This window comes from Coregonus clupeaformis, chromosome 32 (genome assembly GCF_020615455.1).
Source record: "Coregonus clupeaformis isolate EN_2021a chromosome 32, ASM2061545v1, whole genome shotgun sequence".
Lineage (NCBI taxonomy): Eukaryota > Metazoa > Chordata > Actinopteri > Salmoniformes > Salmonidae > Coregonus > Coregonus clupeaformis.
The window spans coordinates 1,858,502-1,878,567 of NC_059223.1; the positions used below are offsets into that span (position 1 = coordinate 1,858,502).

General features: G+C 43.4%; 1 protein-coding gene across 1 annotated transcript in view; it reads right to left on the reverse strand.

Moving 5' to 3' along the window:
* Positions 1 to 20,066, reverse strand: part of LOC121548163 (A disintegrin and metalloproteinase with thrombospondin motifs 7) — a 94,915-nt gene that overhangs the window by 70,860 nt on the left and 3,989 nt on the right. Inside the window, exons 3-7 of the mRNA XM_045209949.1 lie at positions 17,170 to 17,350; positions 15,864 to 16,060; positions 11,012 to 11,095; positions 8,885 to 9,009; positions 5,016 to 5,165 (exon numbers count right to left, since the gene is read on the reverse strand). Of these exons, the coding sequence (XP_045065884.1) occupies positions 5,016 to 5,165; positions 8,885 to 9,009; positions 11,012 to 11,095; positions 15,864 to 16,060; positions 17,170 to 17,350 (737 nt within the window). The remainder of the gene's footprint in view (positions 1 to 5,015; positions 5,166 to 8,884; positions 9,010 to 11,011; positions 11,096 to 15,863; positions 16,061 to 17,169; positions 17,351 to 20,066) is intronic.

Consider the following 20,066-nt stretch of genomic DNA (forward strand, 5'->3'; position numbering starts at 1 on the left):
CTCCTAGCACTAAGCCAATGGTGCGTGTTCCCAGTCCAGCCCGGCCTGTTCCTTCTCCTCGCACCAAGTCAGTGGTGCGCGTCGCCAGCCCGGTCCGGCCTGTTCCTGCTCCCCGCACCAAGCTAGTGGTGCGCGTCGTCAGCCCGGTCCGGCCTGTTCCTGCTCCCCGCACCAAGCCAGGGGTGCGCGTCGTCGGCCCGGTCCGGCCTGTTCCTGTCCCTCGCACCAAGCCAGTGGTGCGCGTCGCCGGCCCGTTCCTGCTCCCCGTACCAAGCCAGTGGTGTGCGTCGCCAGCCCGGTCCGGCCTGTTCCTGTCCCTCGCACTAAGCCAGTGGTGCACGGCGTCAGCCCGGTCCGGCCCGTTCCTGCTCCCCGCACCAAGCCAGTGGTGCGCGTCGTCAGCCCGGTCCGGCCCATTCCTGCTCCCCGCACCAAGCCAGTGGTGCGCGTCGTCAGCCCGGTCCGGCCCGTACCTGCTCCCCGCACCAGGCCAGTGGTGCGCGTCGTCAGCCCGGTCCGGCCCGTTCCTGCTCCCCGCACCAGGCCAGTGGTGCGCATCGTCAGCCCGGTCCGGCCCGTTCCTGCTCCCCGCACCAAGCCAGTGGTGCGTGTGTCCAGTCCGGCACGGCCTGTGCCTGTTCCACCGGTGCCTGGTCCGGCACCGGTCAGCTGCTCCACTCCGGAGCCTGAGCAATCCGCTCCACCGGTGTCCAGTCCAGCTCCAGTCAGCGGGGCCAGACCAGACCAGGGGCGCAACGGGGAGGTGGAGAAAAGGTGGTGGTCACGCCCGAAGCCGGATCTGCCTCCGAGGCGGAATGCCCACCCGGCCCCTACCCTCTTGTGTTTGCGTGGCGCGGTCGCAGTCCGCGCCTTTGGGGGGGGGGTACTGTCACGCCCTGGCTCTGGGGACTCTTTAATGTTGAGCCAGGGTGTGTAGTGTCTGTTGTATTTTCTATGTTGTTGATCTAGATCGTGTAGATCTATGTTGGCCAGGGTGGTTCCCAATCAGAGGCAGCTGTTTCTCGTTGTCTCTGATTGGGGACCATACTTAGGCAGCATGTTTGGCACTAGTCATTGTGGGATCTTGTTCCGTATGGTTTGTTTTGGTGTTAACCTAGGACTTCACGTATCGTTTGGTTTGTTGTTTTTGTTCGTGTGTGTTAAGTACGTTAATTAAATAAAATGTACGCTTACCACGCTGCGCCTTGGTCCGTCACTTCCTTGAACGATCGTGACACAAACAATATCACTAAATATCATTACATTTTAAATCAACCAGAGCTTGAAACCCTAGGCGTATTGTACTGTTTATTTTGTGTTGAATCCTGGGTTGAATTAAAACAATAGCTGTTGATGACTTTGCAAAACGCTATATAGGCCTAAATAGCATAATTGACAATATGAGTGATATGACATTTCATTTGCTCTGTTAAACCTACCCTTTGATGTCGATAGCAACAGTGAATCTATTTAGTTGTTAAGTGGGGATCTAAAAATAATTGTCACAATAGCACATTGGTAATAGTCAGTAACAAATATCAAAGCTAAGCAGGGCTGGGCTTGGTTAAAACCCTGGATAGGAGACCAAAGGGAAGCTGTAGATAGATCAACTCTCCAGCAGGAAGTGCTGCCCAGCCTATAGCTTATTTTTTTCTTCTGATAGTGGAAATAACGTTGAAGATCTGACGTTGTTTTAAAAAGGTACAAATTCAATATATTGTATACAAGTTTTCAATATGTTGAAATTTGGTGACCATGATGACATAATCCTGTAGTTGAAATCTCACCCTCGATACAACAGTTTGCGTATATACTTTTTTTCAAATCCAAATGAATTTTCCACGTAGATTCCACGTCACAATACGTTGACAAATGACGTCGAAAATAAATTGATTCAACCAGTTTGTGCCCAGTGGGTACTCTCATCACTGGAAACAACTGAGTCAAAGAACAACAGGTACTCAATGACGCGGAATGCATCACAGCGGGTAGAATGTGTTTGCTGGTATAACAGAAACATGAAATATTCAGAGAGGAAGAAATTGTTTGTTCAATTAGATGTTCTATGTATGTTTAGCTAGTAAGCTAATGATTTAGAGAATCCCTGTGCACAGTCACAGGCCTTACATTTTATGCAAAAGCAGAATGTAAATATGGTATATATGATAATGTAATCCATTTAATGCATTAAACATTGGAGTGCTGGTTAACATGTCTAGCTATACTGAATCTGATTGCTTGAGAAAGAGGGCAGAGAATATGCCATGTGCAAAACCAATACCCACTCTGATGCACTAATCTTAAATTAATTGGGCGTTTTGTTCTGTGAACTAATTTAGTCCTAGTAAATTGACTAACAATATGTGAGAATATTGAATTAATAATTCAAATACTGTCGCAGCAAGGACCATTTTGTGTGCCACTGTAAATAATTTCATGCAGAATAAACTGTAAGCAGATAATTGGGTATTTGATGGACTTAATTGCTCATTAATTGTCAAATCTAGACGTCAAGCCATTCAAATTTAAATTAATTGTCTTCTTGATTGATAGCCCCAGACATTCAAACACATGACACATAGAGGGCCTTCAGAAAGTATGCATACCCCTCGACTTATTCCACATTTTGTTGTGTCACAGCCTGAATTAAAAAAGGATTACATATTTTTCTTCTCAACCATCTACACACAATACCCCATACTGAAAAAGTAAAAAAAAAACATGTTTTTATACATTTTAGCAAATGTATTGAAAATGAAATACAAATATCTCATTTACATAAGTATTCACACCCCTTTGCTATGAGGCTCCAAATTTAGCTTCCTTTGAACATCCTTGAGATGTCAATACAACTTGATTGGAGTCCATCTGTGGCCAATTCAATTGTTTGGACTTGATTTAGAAATAAACACACCTGTCTATATAAGGTCCCACAGCTGACAGTGCATGTCAGAGCAGAAACTATACCATGAAGGAACTGTCCGCAGATCTCCGAGATAGAATTGTGATGAGGCATACAGTGTGCTCCAAATGTATTGAGACAGTGACACATTTGTTATTTTGGCTCTGTACTCCAGCTCTTTGGATTTTAAATTATATAATGACTATGGAGGTTAAAGTGCAGACTGTCAGCTTTAGTTTAAGGGTATTTTCATCCATATTGGGTGAACCGTTACAACACGTTTTGTACACAGTTGGGCTGGGACAGTCCCCCAATTTGAAGGGACAAAAAGTATTGGGACAAATTCACTTATATATGTATTAAAGTAGTAAAAAGTTATGTTTTTGATCAAATATTCATAGCACGTAATGCCTGAATCAAACTTGTGAGTCTACATATTTGTTGGATGCATTTGCTGTTTGTTTTGGTTGTGTTTCAGATTATTTTGTGCCCAATAGAAATTAATGGTAAATAATGTAGTGTCATTTGAGAGTCATTTTTATTATAAGTATAATATGTTTCTAAACACTTCTACATTAATGTGGATGCTACCATGATTAAGGATAATCCTGGATGAATCGTGAATAATGAGTGAGAAAGTTAGACGCACAAATATCATACCCTCCCAAAAATGCTAACCTTCCCGGTTGTAACTGAAATGTTGAGAGGTTAGAATGTCTTGGGGGTTTGACCTCATAGTCATTGTATCATTTCAAATCCAAAGTGCTGGAGCACAGAGCCAAAACAACAACAAATGTGTCACTGTTCCAATACTTTTGGAGACCACTGTATATCTGGGGAAAGGTATAAAACAATTTTAGAGTGTTAAAGGTTTCCAAGAGCACAATGGTCTCCATCATTGGGAAATGGAAAAAACATGGAACTACCCAGACTCTGCCTAGAGCTGACCGTCCGACCAAACTGAGCAACCGGGCAAGAAGGACCTTGGTCAGGGAGGTGACCCAATAACAACTGACAGAACTACAGAGTTCATTGGCTGAGATGGGAGAACCTGCCAGAAGGACAACAGTCTCTACAGCTCTTGATCAATCTGGGTTTTATGGGAGAGAGGCCAGACCGAAGCCACTCCTGAAAGACTGAGATAATAAGGCAAAAGATTCTATGGTCTGATGAGACAAAAATGTAACTCTTTGGCCTGAATGCAAAGCGCTATGTCTGGAGAAAACCAGGCAGAGATCATCACCCGTCTAACACCATCCCTACCGTGAAGCATGGTGGTGGCAGCATCATGCTATGGGGATACTTTTCAGTGGCAGGGACTGGGAGACTGGTAAGGATAGAGGGAACAATGAATGGAGCCAAATACAGCCACATCCTTGATGAGAACCTACTTCGGAGTGCAAACGACCTTAGACTGGGGCAAATATTTACGTTCCAACAGGACAATGACCGCAAGCACACAACCAAAGCAACGCTGGAATAGTTTCAGAACAAGAATGTTTAAGTCCTTGAGTGGCCCAGCCAAAGCCCAAACTTGAATCCCATTGAAAATCTGTGGAAAGACTGGAAGACTGCTGTTCACTGCCTCTCCCCGTGTAATTTAAGAGTTGGAGAAAATCTGCAAGGAAGAATGGGAGAAAATCCCCAAATCCAGATGTGTAAAGCTGATACAGACATACCCAAGACGACTCAAAGCTGTAACCGCCGCCAAAGGTGCTTCTACAAAGTATTGACTCAGGGGTGTGAATACTTATGCAAATTAGATATGTACTTCATTTCCAATAATTTAGCAAACATTTATAAAAACATGTTTCACTTTGTCATTATGGGGCAGTGTGTGTAGATGGGTGAGATTAAAAAAAAATATTTCATCCAATTTGAATTCAGGCTGTAACACAACAAAAATGAGGAATAAGTCAAGGGGTATGAATACTTTGTGAAGGCACTAACACTTAACATTCAACCTGTAATAGCAAAGAAGATGACAAATCCAACCATGTGACAGAAAGTTATATGGAGGTGTGGTGTCAGAGTGTGAGTGTGTGTGTGTGTGTGTGTGTGTGTGTGTGTGTGTGTGTGTGTGTGTGTGTGTGTCCATGTGCCCAACACTTACTTGTGCCCAAGCTCGTGGGCGACGGTGAAGGCCAGCGGCAGGCCCGTGTCCTCACTGATGCTGCAGCTGCGGTGGGGCTGACACATGCCCGCTACATGAGACAGGCCCAGGGTCTCACATGGCTTATTGATGGCCGCACAGATGTCCTTTCTGAGGAGAGGAGGATAGGGAGAGAAGGAGAGGAGGAGAGTAGAGGGAAAAGGAGGAGAGGGGAGAGGAGGGAGGGAGAGAAGGAGAGGGAAAATGAGGAGGAGGGAGGGAGAGCAGGACTGAAACTTTGCAGTAAAGAGCACAACAATGAGCTTTAACATCATCGGTACTGAGGGCTTCGATAGAAAAGTGACACTACCTACTTTTGACATGTTTAATGTGCTGCATCTATCAAGAGCATGACCGGATGGATAAGTCTCTGCGTTTGAGCCAATCAGCAGTGTTGTGACAAGGCAGGGGGTGTATACAGAAGATAGTCCTATTTGGTAAAAGACCAAGTCCATATTATGGCAAGAGCAGCTCAAATAAGCAAAACGAAACGACAGTTCATCGTTACTTTAAGACATGAAGGTCAGTCAATACTGAACATTTCAAGAACTTTGAAAGTTTCTTCAAGTGCAGTCGCAAAAACCATCAAGCGCTATGATGAAACTGGCTCTCATGAGGACCACCACAGGAATGGAAGACCCAGAGTTACCTCTGCTGCAGAGGATAGGTTCATTGGAGTTGCCAGCCTCAGAAATTCCAGCCCAAATAAATGCTTCACAGAGTTCAAGTCTATTTGTAAGTCGCTCTGGATAAGAGCGTCTGCTAAATGACGTAAATGTAAATGTAAAATGAAAAGCTAATTAATTAACACAGTTGCAGAAAAGCCCAACTCAGGAGCTCCCAACTACCATCTGAAAAAGGTCACCAAATCTCTGCAAATATTCTTGTTGTTGCGCTGCTCAAATTCAAGTTCTGGTGAAGCCTCTAATTGAACTAGTTCGTCAAACAAAAGAGTTGTGGATTAATGAGTGGGTTTGAGTGGAAAGAGATGGAGCGAGGGAGGAAGAAATTAAGGTCTATTCAATTAACAATGGAAATTACAACGAGTTTCTGGGTGGTAAAACACAATGGAGAATAACAGGCCATCAATGGGAGGGGAAGGTAGGCGAAGGATCTCAAGGCTGTTTTGTTACAGTTACATGGTTTGAAAAGGACTGTCCTCCATGACAGAATGGTGAGGAGAAATCAATGTTAGGCAATTAGAGAGAAAATAAAAAAGAGGACATCGAATGCTTGAAAGGAGGACGGTACACTTCCTTCAGCTTCAAGGACTGCACCAATAACTACTACTGTTCAGAAAGCACAAGTAAGGAGAGGAGAGTGCATCGAATGTACACTGAACAAAAATATAAACGCAACATGTAAAGTGTTGGTCCCATGTTTCATGAGCTGAAAAAAAAAATCACTGAAATGTTCCATACGCACAAAAAGCTTATTTCTCTCAGATTTTGTGCACAGATTTGTATACATTCTTGTTAGTGAGCATTTCTCATTTGGCAAGATAACGCATCCACCTGACGGGTGTGGCATATCAAGAAGATGATTGAACAGCATGATCATTACACAGGTGCACCTTGTGCTGGGGACAATAAAAGATCACTCTAAAATGTGCAGTTTTGTCACACAACACAATGCTACAGATGTCTCAAGTTGAGGGAGCATGCAATTGGCATGCTGACTGCAGGAATGTCCACCAGAGCTGTTGCCAGAGAATTGAATGTTCAAGCTGCCACCAACGTCATTTTAGAGAATTTGGCAGTATTTCCAACCGGCCTCACAACCGCAGACCACGTGTAACCACGCCAGCCCAGGACCTCCACATCCGGCTTCTTCACCTGCGGGATCGTCTGAGGGGGGTGGGGGGTTGTGCTGAGGAGTATTTCTGTCTGTAATAAAGCCCTTTTGTGGGGAAAAATACATTCTGATTGGCTGGGCCTGGCTCCCCAGTGGGTGGGCCTGGCTGCCAAGTGGGCGGGCCTATACCCTCCCAGGCCCACCCATGGCTGCACCTCTGCCCAGTCATGTGAAATCCATAGATTATGGCATAATGAATTTATTTAAATTGACTGATTTTCTTATATGAACTGTAAGTCAGTAAACTCTTAAAATTGTTGCATGTTGCGTTTATATTTTTGTTCAGTATACAGTTGATGTCGGAAGTTTACATACACTTAGGTTGGAGTCATTAAAACTCGTTCTTTCAACCACACCACATATTTCTTGTTAACAAACTATAGTTTTGGCAAGTCGGTTAGGACATCTACTTTGTGCATGACACAAGTAATTGTTCTAACAATTGTTTACAGACAGATTATTTCACTTATAATTCACTGTATCACAATTCCAGTGGGTCAGAAGTTTACATACACCAAGTTGACTGTGCCTTTAAACAGCTTGGAAAATTCCAGAAAATGATGTCATGGCATTAGAAGCTTCTGATAGGCTAATTGACATCATTAGAGTCAATTGGAGGTGTACCTGTGGATGTATTTCAAGGCCTACCTTCAAACTCAGTGCCTCTTTGCTTGACATCATGGGAAAATCCAAAGAAATCAGCCAAGACCTCAGAAAAAGAATTGTAGACCTCCACAAGTCTGGTTCATCCTTGGGAGCAATTTCCAAACGCCTGAAGGTACCACGTTCATCTGTACAAACAATAGTACGCAAGTATAAACACCATGGGACCACGCAGCCATCATACTGCTCAGGAAGGAGACGCGTTCTGTCTCCTAGAGATGAACGTACTTTGGTGCGAAAAGTGCAAATCAATCCCAGAACAGCAGCAAAGGACCTTGTGAAGATGCTGGAGGAAAAAGGTACAAAAGTATCTATATCGACAGTAAAACTAGTCTTATATCGACATAACCTGAAAGAACGCTCAGCAAGGAAGAAGCCACTGCTCCAAAACCGCCATAAAAAAGACGGACTACGGTTTGCAACTGCACATGGGGACAAAGATCGTACTTTTTGGAGAAATGTCCTCTGGTCTGATTAAACAAAAATAGAACTGTTTGGCCATAATGACCATTGTTATGTTTGGAGGAAAAAGGTGGTGTCTTGCAAGCCGAAGAACACCATCCCAACCGTGAAGCACGGGGGTGGCAGCATCATGCTGTGTGGGTGCTTTGCTTCAGGAGGGACTGGTGCACTTCACAAAATAGATGGTATCATGAGGAAGGAAAATTAGGTGGATATATTGAAGCAACATCTCAAGACATTAGTCAGGAAGTTAAAGCTTGGTCGCAAATGGGTCTTCCAAATGGACAATGACCCCAAGCATACTTCCAAAGTTGTGGCAAAATGGCTTAAGGACAACAATGTCAAGGTATTGGAGTGGCCATCACAAAGCCCTGACCCCAATCCTATAAAATATGTGTGGGCAGAACTTAAAAAGCATGTGCGAGAAAGGAGGCCTACAAACCTGACTCAGTTACACCAGCTCTGTCAGGAGGAATGGGCCAACATTCACCCAACTAATTGTGGGAAGCTTTGACCCAAGTTAAACAATTTAAAGGCAATGCTACCAAATACTAATTGAGTGTATGTAAACTTCTGACCCACTGGGAATGTGATGAAATAAATAAAAGCTGAAATAAATCATTCCCTCAACTATTATTCTTACATTTCACATTCTTAAAATAAGGTGGTGATCCTAACTGACCTAAGACATGGAATTTTTACTAGGATTAAATGTCCGGATTTGTGAAAAACAGAGTTTAAATGTATTTGGCTAAGGTGTATGTAAACTTCCGACTTCAACTGGACATCCTCTCCCCAATAGACTGCAAATGGAATTCAGCCCTGGTGTGTGTGGATGCGTCACTGGTTACCTGGTGAGAAGGACGGCCACGTCGTGATGGACCGCGTGTTCTTCTCCCTTCATGTTGAGCCGTTTCTGCCACTTACAGAAGCTGCGCAGGCTGTTGTCCGCGTGGTGGGTGATCTTCAGGTCTCCCTGCCAACCACAGGGATGTCATCGTTACGTTAGACAATGACACATCAGATACCTTCATGAACAGGGGTGAGCTTTCCAAAAGCTTTGTAGCTTATGGCATGTGAAGTCATAATGACATTTTCTGGACGTAAACTGGTTTTCTGGTTGTGAGACGTTTGTCTGGTCCCTTTATAGCAGTGTTCCAGTAAACACAATGTACACACCTTTTGTGGAAAAATGCATTGAAAGAATAGGAAGCATTACAACCGGAGAGTTTACCCACCAATTATTTTGTTTACCACTACATCACTGCTTTAGAGGCATTTAAAAGATGTTGCTGGGAGATTGTTTCTGCTAGACAGCCATTCTAGAAAGGAACAAATTGGCCATATTGTCGTATCTTTGAGCTATTAGCTCTTGATGAAGAGTTAGATTTACCTTTAGGAGTTAAAATTGCATTTAAAGGTTCAAAATGTGCACTTTCAAGCATGATGAGATGGTGACAACCAAGTGAGAGCCATATTATGGCCAACCACAGACTTTCCTCAGCAGGGATGTAAACATTGACAGTCTAGTAGCTATGCCGACCAATAGGAAAAGGGAACCTAGACTATATGGTTGGGTCAACGTCTAGACACTACATTTGAAAAATGGAAAAACCAGCACCCAGTGTTTTGGCGATAGGCTTAGTCAGCGTTTGATGAAGGTTGTCGCCGAAACGTATCCGTTTGTTCTGACCTCTGCTCCTAAAAAAAAATACATAAAAACGTAAAGAATATTCCACTGAATGCAGGTTTTTCCCTTTATTTCAAATGTATGCCTTTTGAACCTGGCACCCAAATTATTTTTTCCTACTACAACCTTTTTCATAGTATAGACACTAAACAGAGACACCTAGAACAGTTAGATAAGATCCGGTTAAGGAATGGTTAGGAAACTTACCCTACATGCCCTTTCTCAGACTACATTATTACCATTAGCCACTAACCGCGACCAAGGCTTCAGAGAGATTTGTTTCAGGGCGTAAGGGGCTTATTCTTCCTACGCTGGGAGACAAATATGAGAAGAGGCTAATGGTGTTCTGATGTGAAATGCTGTTTGAAGGATGTAACTGAGGCCCTGGCTATGATGACGACAAGGCTGAAGGGGGAAATGTAGCGTAGAGGAGTCAGATGGGGCTAGCGCTATCCATCTCTCTCTTTCATTCTCTCGCTAATGAGCTCCTCTGTTATCACCCCCTCCACCAACAAAGTAAATTGGAGAATATCTCTACAATTTTGCAGTGCAATAGGCCTGTAGTCAGAATTTACATCATTACACAAACTAATCATATTATTTTATTGTTCAGGGAAAATGACATTGGAACTAGTTTAAACCAATTACCAAGAGAAAAACTGCTTCTTTAAGCGACAAGACATGATGATGATACACTAGTTTTAACAAGAGTGGAATTTTGTCTCGACTCCAAGAAAGGCAACTTAACTTCGCGTCATCATGCAGTTCCATCTTCACAATGTGCGTCACATATTCCATTTCCCGGTATGACACTGGGCCTCAAGCCATATGAATCTGTTATTGCAGCCTACTTGAGTTAGGATTTGTAATCAATTCATAATTAACTATCTGTGTTACTTTTATTTTTTTAAATTAAAATATCTTGATGTGGTCAGTCTGGCAGTTTTGTTTTAGGATAAGATTAAGGGTCATTGTCATTAAGATCTGGCAGTCATTTGTGGCCCCGTGTAGCTCAGTTGGTAGAGCATGGCGCTTGCAACGCCAGGGTTGTGGGTTCGTTTACCACGGGGGGCCAGTATGAAAAAAATTTATGCACTCACAAACTGTAAGTCGCTCTGGATAAGAGCGTCTGCTAAAAGACTAAAATGTAATGTAAATGTAATTTGATGCCACATCTGAACCGTTTGTAAGTCTTTCAACACTGATTCAGTAAATCTGACTTTTAAACGGAGCTCCAATGACTTGGCTAACAGTGTTTGTAACGTGCAGAGCTTTGTGATTCTATCACCTCTTCCTTCTCCAGCAGGATCAGACGAACCACTACGATGTTGATGGGGTTTCCAATGCTGGCATCACGAAACAACCCTGACACCTGAAACAGAATGGACATGATTTAGCACGTGACTCAGTGGGTTGGGGCAAAAAGTTTTCCTTCTCAACAAATAGTCAATCCAGTACCATTCTGTTGTGTTCTATTTTATTGAGACCACAGTATACAGTTCATATGAGGTATATCACGATCATTATAAATAATGGACTATCTTGTCTACTTAGGAATGTTTCATACCACACTGGCAAAGCAGACAGTGATGATTAGTTATACATGAGTCTGTCTGGAAAATCCATTCAGAAACGTAGTTTCTAGATAACACAAAAGAATGATTGATAACAACTTTGCTCACATTTCTCCTAAGCAACAATGTGATGCAGAAAACAACATCCACGGTTCTCACTTCGGCAGATTACAGTCTAAACATTTTCCATCTTTTCAGTTCAGGAGACAGATGGCCAGGTTATTTGAATTACACATTTCCCTTTTTCAGGAGGGTATAATACTGCTTTTCTTTAGGTATTTGGCAAATCTCTATACACACACACACACACACACACACACACGCACACACACACACACCTTCCCGCTCTCTTCTCATTCATTTCATCCATCCCTCGCTCCCTGTTATCTCTCAAGCTGTTGTAGTGAATTAAGGGTTCCTTTGATTTTCTGGAAACAACAAACAACCAACTGTAGCAGCAGCAGCTTTCACCCTGGCTGATTAGCAACATCTTGGAGGCAGCCACCCACACACCTCCGTTTTCAGGTCACATCTTAATACGCACACACAAGCTTTATGGTTTCTAGTCCTACATTAAGTAGGGGCTCAGGAGGCTCACTGACTGGGTGCTAGGGTGCCTGGGTAAATAGAAAGCGAGAGCTCATTTTCACTAAGAACTGTCTCCCTTCTCCAGGAGGAGGTAGGCTCATGGCAGCAGACTACTAATGTGTTTGAGCCAAGTGCTGGCTAATGCATTTAGACTGGTTTAAATCAGCCCTAACTCTTCCAGGGTTACTTATGCTTTTAGACTGGTTCATGAGCCCCAACTCTTTCAGGGTTATTTTTAGACTGGTACATCAGCCCTAACTCTTTCAGGGTTATTTTTAGACTGGTACATCAGCCCTAACTCTTTCAGGGTTATTTTTAGACTGGTTCATCAGCCCTAACTCTTCCAGGGTTACTTATTCCTCGTTATGCTTTGAAGTCAAGGACCCAATGCTAATACCTTTCCTGTTCTGATTTGGTGTGATAGTAGCTTAAAATAATGGACCTGTCTGACGGGAAGAAGTAGACATACAAAATAGATGCGTGAAGGACTGCTTGTCTTGATGTAGTCCATCTACAGAATTGTGCGGTTACTCTTGAAGCCGTTGGTGACAGCTACAAGTGGTTGCCTAAAGTTATATCTATCCAGAAACGCTGCGTGAAGTATCACACTTCAGTATTGGTACCAACCCTGTTCCTGGAGAGCTACCCTCCCGTAGGTTTATACTCCAACCCTGTTCCTGGAGAGCTACCCTCCCGTAGGTTTATACTCCAACCCTGTTCCTGGAGAGCTACCCTCCCGTAGGTTTATACTCCAACCCTGTTCCTGGAGAGCTACCGTCCCGTAGGTTTATACTCCAACCCCAGTTGTAACTAACCTGATTCAGCTAATCAACCAGCTAATTATTACAATCAGGTGGGGTAGATTAGGGCTGGAGTGAAAACCTACAGGACGGTAGCTCTCCAGGGTTCACAACACGGAGTCATATTTACCTTCTCCATTGAGTCATCATTGGTCAGAGTGATGCATTGTGGTCACGGACCAAAGCTTTTGGATTTCACGCTTGAGAAAATGAGTCATTACCGATACTTACAGTGGTGGTCAAACGTATCAAATTATTAGGCCTACTTCGTCTGCTTTAGGACCAGAAGTTGGTTGAGTGAACGTTACAAAGGCTCACCAAACCTCAACCTTATGTGGATATTGAATATTATGACTTGGAAATTTTGAGCTGAGCTGATATTATGAACTGAGTTCCAATGATTTGAAAAAATTCCCCTGACATTGGTCACATTGGGATCCCCTCCGTGGAAACAATATGAGCGCACATTTTCTTTATTGATGTTTACTTTTTGACGTTGTTTGGATGTTGTGTGAAAAAAATATCCTGACATTGGTCACATTGGAATCCACTCCCATCCCTTGTTGGTGTGCAAAGCATTCCACACAGCACTAACTCTGCAGGCAGGGCTTTGTCACAGTGACATTGCAGACAGCATATCACCAGCACAATGTATGAAGGGACTCTTTCATCATATAAATGCTATTTGTCCCTGAGTCCCAGTACTTTCTCCGCTGCCAAAGGCAGGGAAAGCCTTCAGTTTAAAAGAGATGAAACGCATAGCTGAACAAATAGCACTGCACTGGAACTCAAATAGGCTTTGTGCCTGCTGCCCTGCCGTGTACCCAAATGAACAAACTGTTCTATCATACTAGGTATGGTCCAAACGGCTCACAACATGAAAGGCCTTTTGAAGTTAAACCGCACACAACCAATTTATCTGTCCTTGTAACGCTTAGAATAAAAATACCTGTAGTTTAGATCATCATCGAGACACATTTCTCTCACACTAGCTGCATTTTATTTTATATGAAAAAGAGAATTATTAACCCAAAACACAATTATAACTTTTTGGAATATTTAAATACTCTTTGTCATCCTGCATGTCAATGTAGTTTGAAGACAGCATCCCACAGAAGACAGACGGACAGCATCAAGCGAGAGCTGTCGAAAGACCATCTTTCTTCACCCTTTTAATGAGTTTCAAAATGGCCGCCCTCACACAATGGAAAGAAAGCTCCTGCGTCTCCTGAGGAAGATAATGCCATCTCTGTTTGATTTGCTTCAGGGAAATTCCATGGCAACGGAATTACGAGACAGTTTAACAAACCATAGAACTCTATGCACAAGGACTGTCAATGTGTTTTTGTAAAATGTTTAGTGGAAATTGTTAAAAGTAGTGATTATGTAGCATAATTCCATGTTTTTTTTTTACTTTGAAAATCAAATGGTTTTTGTTTGGTATACATTTTAAAGAGAAAATTAATCGGAGTCTCAGTGTAATTCCATTATCATGGAATTGCCCTTCACTCACTGTACGATCGCTTCAGTTCCCGTTGACACAATAACAAGAGGCTGTGGAGTTCAAAGCAGAGGTTTGCAGGACTGAAAAACAAGACACCTGAGAGGATGCGGAGGATAATGTGTGTTTCCTGTCCTTCTTATTGTCCGCCAGATCCGGTGAAGCCAGGGGAGCTCTCTGTCATTGAAATCCCCTTTCCTGATACGCCGTCCTGTGCTTGCCCTCCTTGGCAGCTGCAGCCGGACCAAACCTTTCCTAATGCGCTCAAAGTTTCCTAATGCGCTCAACAGCAATAGAGCGAGGACGAGGTCAGAGGACTTGGTCTGGCCTCCGTCCAGGAAGTGCTAAAAACCCAAGGGTCAGTTCACAGGAAGTTGTAGTCATTTGGAAAAAGAGAGAGAGGAAGATAAAACAGAGGGATGAGGCTACAGTACATGGGGAGGGAGCGATAAAACAGAGGGATGAGGCTACAGTACATGGGGAGGGAGCGATAAAACAGAGGGATGAGGCTACAGTACATGGGGAGGGAGCGATAAAACAGAGGGATGAGGCTACAGTACATGGGGAGGGAGCAATAAAACAGAGGGATGAGGCTACAGTACATGGGGAGGGAGCGATAAAACAGAGGGATGAGGCTACAGTACATGGGGAGGGAACGATAAAACAGAGGGATGAGGCTACAGTACATGGGGAGGGAGCGATAAAACAGAGGGATGAGGCTACAGTACATGGGGAGGGAGCGATAAAACAGAGGGATGAGGCTACAGTACATGGGGAGGGAGCGATAAAACAGAGGGATGAGGCTACAGTGCATGGGGAGGGAGCGATAAAACAGAGGGATGAGGCTACAGTACATGGGGAGGGAGCGATAAAACAGAGGGATGAGGCTACAGTACATGGGGAGGGAGCGATAAAACAGAGGGATGAGGCTACAGTACATGGGGAGGGAGCGATAAAACAGAGGGATGAGGCTACAGTACATGGGGAGGGAGCGATAAAACAGAGGGATGAGGCTACAGTACATGGGGAGGGAGAGATAAAACAGAGGGATTAGGCTACAGTACATGGGGAGGGAGCGATAAAACAGAGGGATGAGGCTACAGTACATGGGGAGGGAGAGATAAAACAGAGGGATTAGGCTACAGTACATGGGGAGGGAGAGATAAAACAGAGGGATGAGGCTACAGTACATGGGGAGGGAGCGATAAATCAAACATGATGTCACAATACTAACAGAACAGAGATGAGGGTGGAACACATGGAAGCATCTAGCATAGGTATTGAGCCAGCCAAGATGGGATGTTTTGGATGATATTGACATGGATGTTACATAACCTACAGTACATACAGTGACAACAGAATGACTGTCAAGGCTGCAGCCTGCCTAACCAAAGAAGCTATTGCGTAAATCAAGTTTTATGACGCTTAATTCCCTTGAACTATAAGCAAGTTAGTGGGACAGTATTAGAGTAGGGTCAAGAAGTTTGCACTGAAAATAAAAAAAGGGAATTTCAGCAGACCAAAGGCTACTTCCAGCTAACACACAGCACCCTAGCCCATATTTGGTAATAGTGGGAATCAAACCCACAGCTTTGGTGTTGCTGACCACATACACCAACCAACTCCTACCAAAAGAAAACCCAGTGAGACAGACAGAGAGGGCTACCAGACACTTACGATGTTCATGACAGCCAGTACGTAGCTCTCCACGCCCTTGGTCCCGTGGTACTCCACCATCTTGGAATCGGCCACCACCAGCGTTTCCACCCACTTCTCCCTGCTGATGGAACGCTGGCGTATCCTCCTCTTCCTCCGCTGGCGTCTCTCCCAGCGCTCCCGTTGCCTCTCCACACGCTCCAACGACGCAGCTGGATCTGAGGGCGGAGCCGTGACAAATAGTGTGGTTGCAGAGCTTCAGCTTTAGTATTGTGTTTTAAACTACAATGGAATAAGGCAGACTTTTTTTTGTGTTATCCTTGATTGGTTTGAACTTTGTTACACCATATACTTGTAAGGGATGTTTATGTACATTTTGTATGTGTTTTATTAGCTCAGTTACACCAACTATAGTCAAATGTATTTGTCCAAAACTGCACATCATATGTGTGGCAATAGAGTTAGAACTTATACAGTACACACTGATGCATTGTGTTGAAAATCACAAGGGCTATATAAAGAAACAGGCTGTGTAGACAGTACAACAGTGCAACTTTAGTCTTTTCTAAATGTCTTGAGGGAATTCAAGTGAGCGTTACGCACACTTAACCCTGTGAGAGAGGCAGTGGGGATTTAATGCATGCTTAAGAAAGAAGTTTGGTGGAAGCAGTCGCTCCTAAAATTCCTGGTAAGCCAGCTGATCCTTCCTGGTTCTCTCTAGCACCCCCAGCCATCTGCAGGATATTCCATCAATTCTCTTGACCTATTCCCTGTGGGTGAAGTCAACCAATACTCCAGTGAAGTGCACGTTCAAGTGAGTACGAGAGAGTTATTTTCAAAATAGTTCAAGTCCCGGGGCCTGCAATGAATTCCTAATGGCATATTTACATAATACTGCCTCTCGGATATTTCATCCTGCAATGTGTTTCAGGGCTTAATTAAGGCTCCTGGTATTTCAAACAGGCCCTATTACCAGCCCAACTATTCCCAGGCTGTCTTCCTCCACCTCTAGAGAGTGTGTGTGTGTGTGTACTGTACGTGCGTTTGTGTGATAGATCCAGTACTCTGCCCACGTTTGAATACTTAGAAAATACATCCTCCCTTCCATGAAGCATCACTGACCGGTCACAATCTGGATGGGTTAGGTTGGATCTGACACATAAATCAGTTGGTGTCAGAAGTGGGATCCTTGTTTTGTCCAATTGGTTATTACTTCAAGGAAGGTAAGGAAGGGTGCATCTTGAAAGTATTGGAATAGCCTCATCCTCTAAGGGCTCTCGCCTCTATATTGGAGTGTGTGATGCCAAGTCAAGACGGGATGCTTCACCTTTGACCCCACAGGTACTGTTGGTGGTTTGGTCTCCAGAGATGGGCTGTACCAACTGGCTTTGGGTGGGGGAGGTGTGGCGCTTGTAGATAATGTGGACTTGTGGTGCCGTCGACTCATCACTAGACCGCTCCAATGGCCGGATAAAGAACTCCTCCTGGGACAGCTTGAACAGCCCTGTCTACAGAGAGGGAGGTAGGTCAGTATTGCTTTTGTTATGAGAAAAATATGGTTTATTAATATAAAAAAAAAGTCATAAAACAAGGACATTCTATGGGGTGAAAGAGAGGTCAAAATGTATTATGAGAAATATAGTGGTCCTATTGTACAGGGAGAAAGGGGGTCAGAATTGCTTTATTAATATATATTTTTTAATTGTCCTAAGCAAGAGGGGAAAAACACAGTAAAAACATTATCCTGGGAGAACAAGGGATCACAACTGCTTTGATATGGAAGAATACAGCTAGCACATTCTACTGGGAGAACAAGGGATCACAACTGCTTTGATATGGGAAGAATACAGTTAGCATATTTTACTGGGAGAACAAGGGATCACAACTGCTTTGATATGGAAGAATACAGCTAGCACATTATACTGGGAGAACAAGGGATCACAACTGCTTTGATATGGGAAGAATACAGTTAGCATATTTTACTGGGAGAACAAGGGATCACAACTGCTTTGATATTTTTAAGAATACAGCTAGCACATTTTACTGGGAGAACAAGGGATCACAACTGCTTTGATATGGAAGAATACAGCTAGCACATTCTACTGGGTGGGAGATGGGTCAAAATTGCTTCAGCGAGAAATAAATGCATTCAGCCTCATGAAAATGTGCCATTAGGTTACAGTATTAAATAAACGCGAGTTATCTTGTGATTTATCATGCGATTATTTTCCCTTCACTCTAGGAGCAAAACAAGAACATATGGGAGAAAACCCACCAACTGAAATGGAGTCATAACTGTAGTGGCTAAATCAGAATGCTCTGCAACAATCGTTTAGATTTATGACCGTCTTCAACCCAGCATTCTGGCCTCTGGGGTTCTGGCTCAGCCGTAGCTGTGGAACTTAGAGCCAGATGTGGGGTTGTGCCAAATGAAATGCCGTGGGCCAGGAGCTGGTCGATCGCTCATCAATATATCCAATTGCTATCATTTTAAAATAAACAACATTTCCAGTCCAGTATGTTCCCCTCCTCCGGGTTCGAAGAGGAGTTTAAAAGGACAGATTCACTATACAGTATATACATTGGATTCAACTGAAAATGGACTGTTGAAGAACATGGAAATTTAAGAGGATACTCTGAGAAAGTTTCCCCATTGGCCATATTTAGGAAAGTCCCTTATTGTGGGGCCTACAAGCATTTACAGTCACTTAGAAGTATCACAAATTTGACTGTTTGTATGCAAAAGTTTGAATTTCTAAAACAAATAGAAAAAGGCTGACATGGAAAGATATATTATTAGAAAGGAATAGAGTAATAATGTAACAGTATAATATTGTTGGATAGGACCTGTAGGGAGAAAGGAATTCAGTAATAATGTAAACAGTATGATATTGTTGGATAGGACTTGTAGGGAGAAAGGAATTCAGTAATAATGTAACAGTATGATACACAGGAGGTTGGTGGCACCTTAATTGGGGAGGACGGGCTCGTGGTAATGACTGGAGCGGAATCAGTTGAACGGTATAAAATATATCAAACGCATGGTTTCCAGGTGTTTGATGCCATTCCATTTGCGTCTGCCATTATTATGGTATGGTATGATATTGTTGGATAGGGCTCGTGGTTTCCTACTGCAGTTTCATCAGAAATGTCCTAAAGCGTGTAATGTGACTTTGGCATTGTGAAACATTTATTACAGCAAGACCAGCTGGAAACGTACTTTGCAGAGATTTTGAATCCAATCAATGCAACCATGAATCCCCAAACTTTTTTGCAAAAACGTTTTCTACTGTTTTACAAAGATAACAACAGATGGCTACAGCACCAAACTACAGAGGGGGAGACGACGGACATGAGATTTTGACATTGCTCTCTTGGGTGCTACGGTCATGTTGCCAACCAGTTGCTAACCAGCAGATGTGGACAGCGGTCACAGAGGAGAGATGACATGTGGACAGCGGTAACAGAGGAGAGATGACATGTGGACAGCGGTAACAGAGGAGAGATGGGATGTGACAGAGAACACAGAGGAGAGATGGGATGTGGACAGCGGTAACAGAGGAGAGATGGGATGTGGACAGCGGTAACAGAGGAGAGATGGGATGTGACAGTGAACACAGAGGAGAGATGGGATGTGGACAGCGGTAACAGAGGAGAGATGGGATAATTAAGACAATGAGATGTAAATGGATCATGCATAAGCACTTATTAACACGTGCTCCATCGCTTGACCTGTTCATGGCTGCATGATGATGTTTTGCACACACACACCTGCGTCATCGATGACATCCAGCCTGCTTTTAGATGAAAAGCGCTCTAACACTTGTGATGTGATATATCAAACGCATCCTCTCAAGCACAGCTCACAGGTTATTTCAGCAACCAGCCAGTGATTTTTTCCATGGATGGTGCAATCTAATAATATAACTATACTAACAGGGCAGGAATGAGGCCAACAGCACGTAGTGACTTCAGAGAAAACTGTTTTTCTTTTAAAAATACATAAACATCATCTGTTCAGACGTGCGTTTAAAGATTGAAACAAGGTAAGGTCAGACTAGGCTCAAGCCAGTGTTACATACTACATTCTGCAGTAGTACTTACTGCTTATTGCAAAGCATATTTTTGTCAGAGCTTGAGGAATAAAACACACAAGAAAACCTCCATTTCACCTAAATGTAATACATCTTTGATTTTGTATAATGATAATATAATAATGTATGC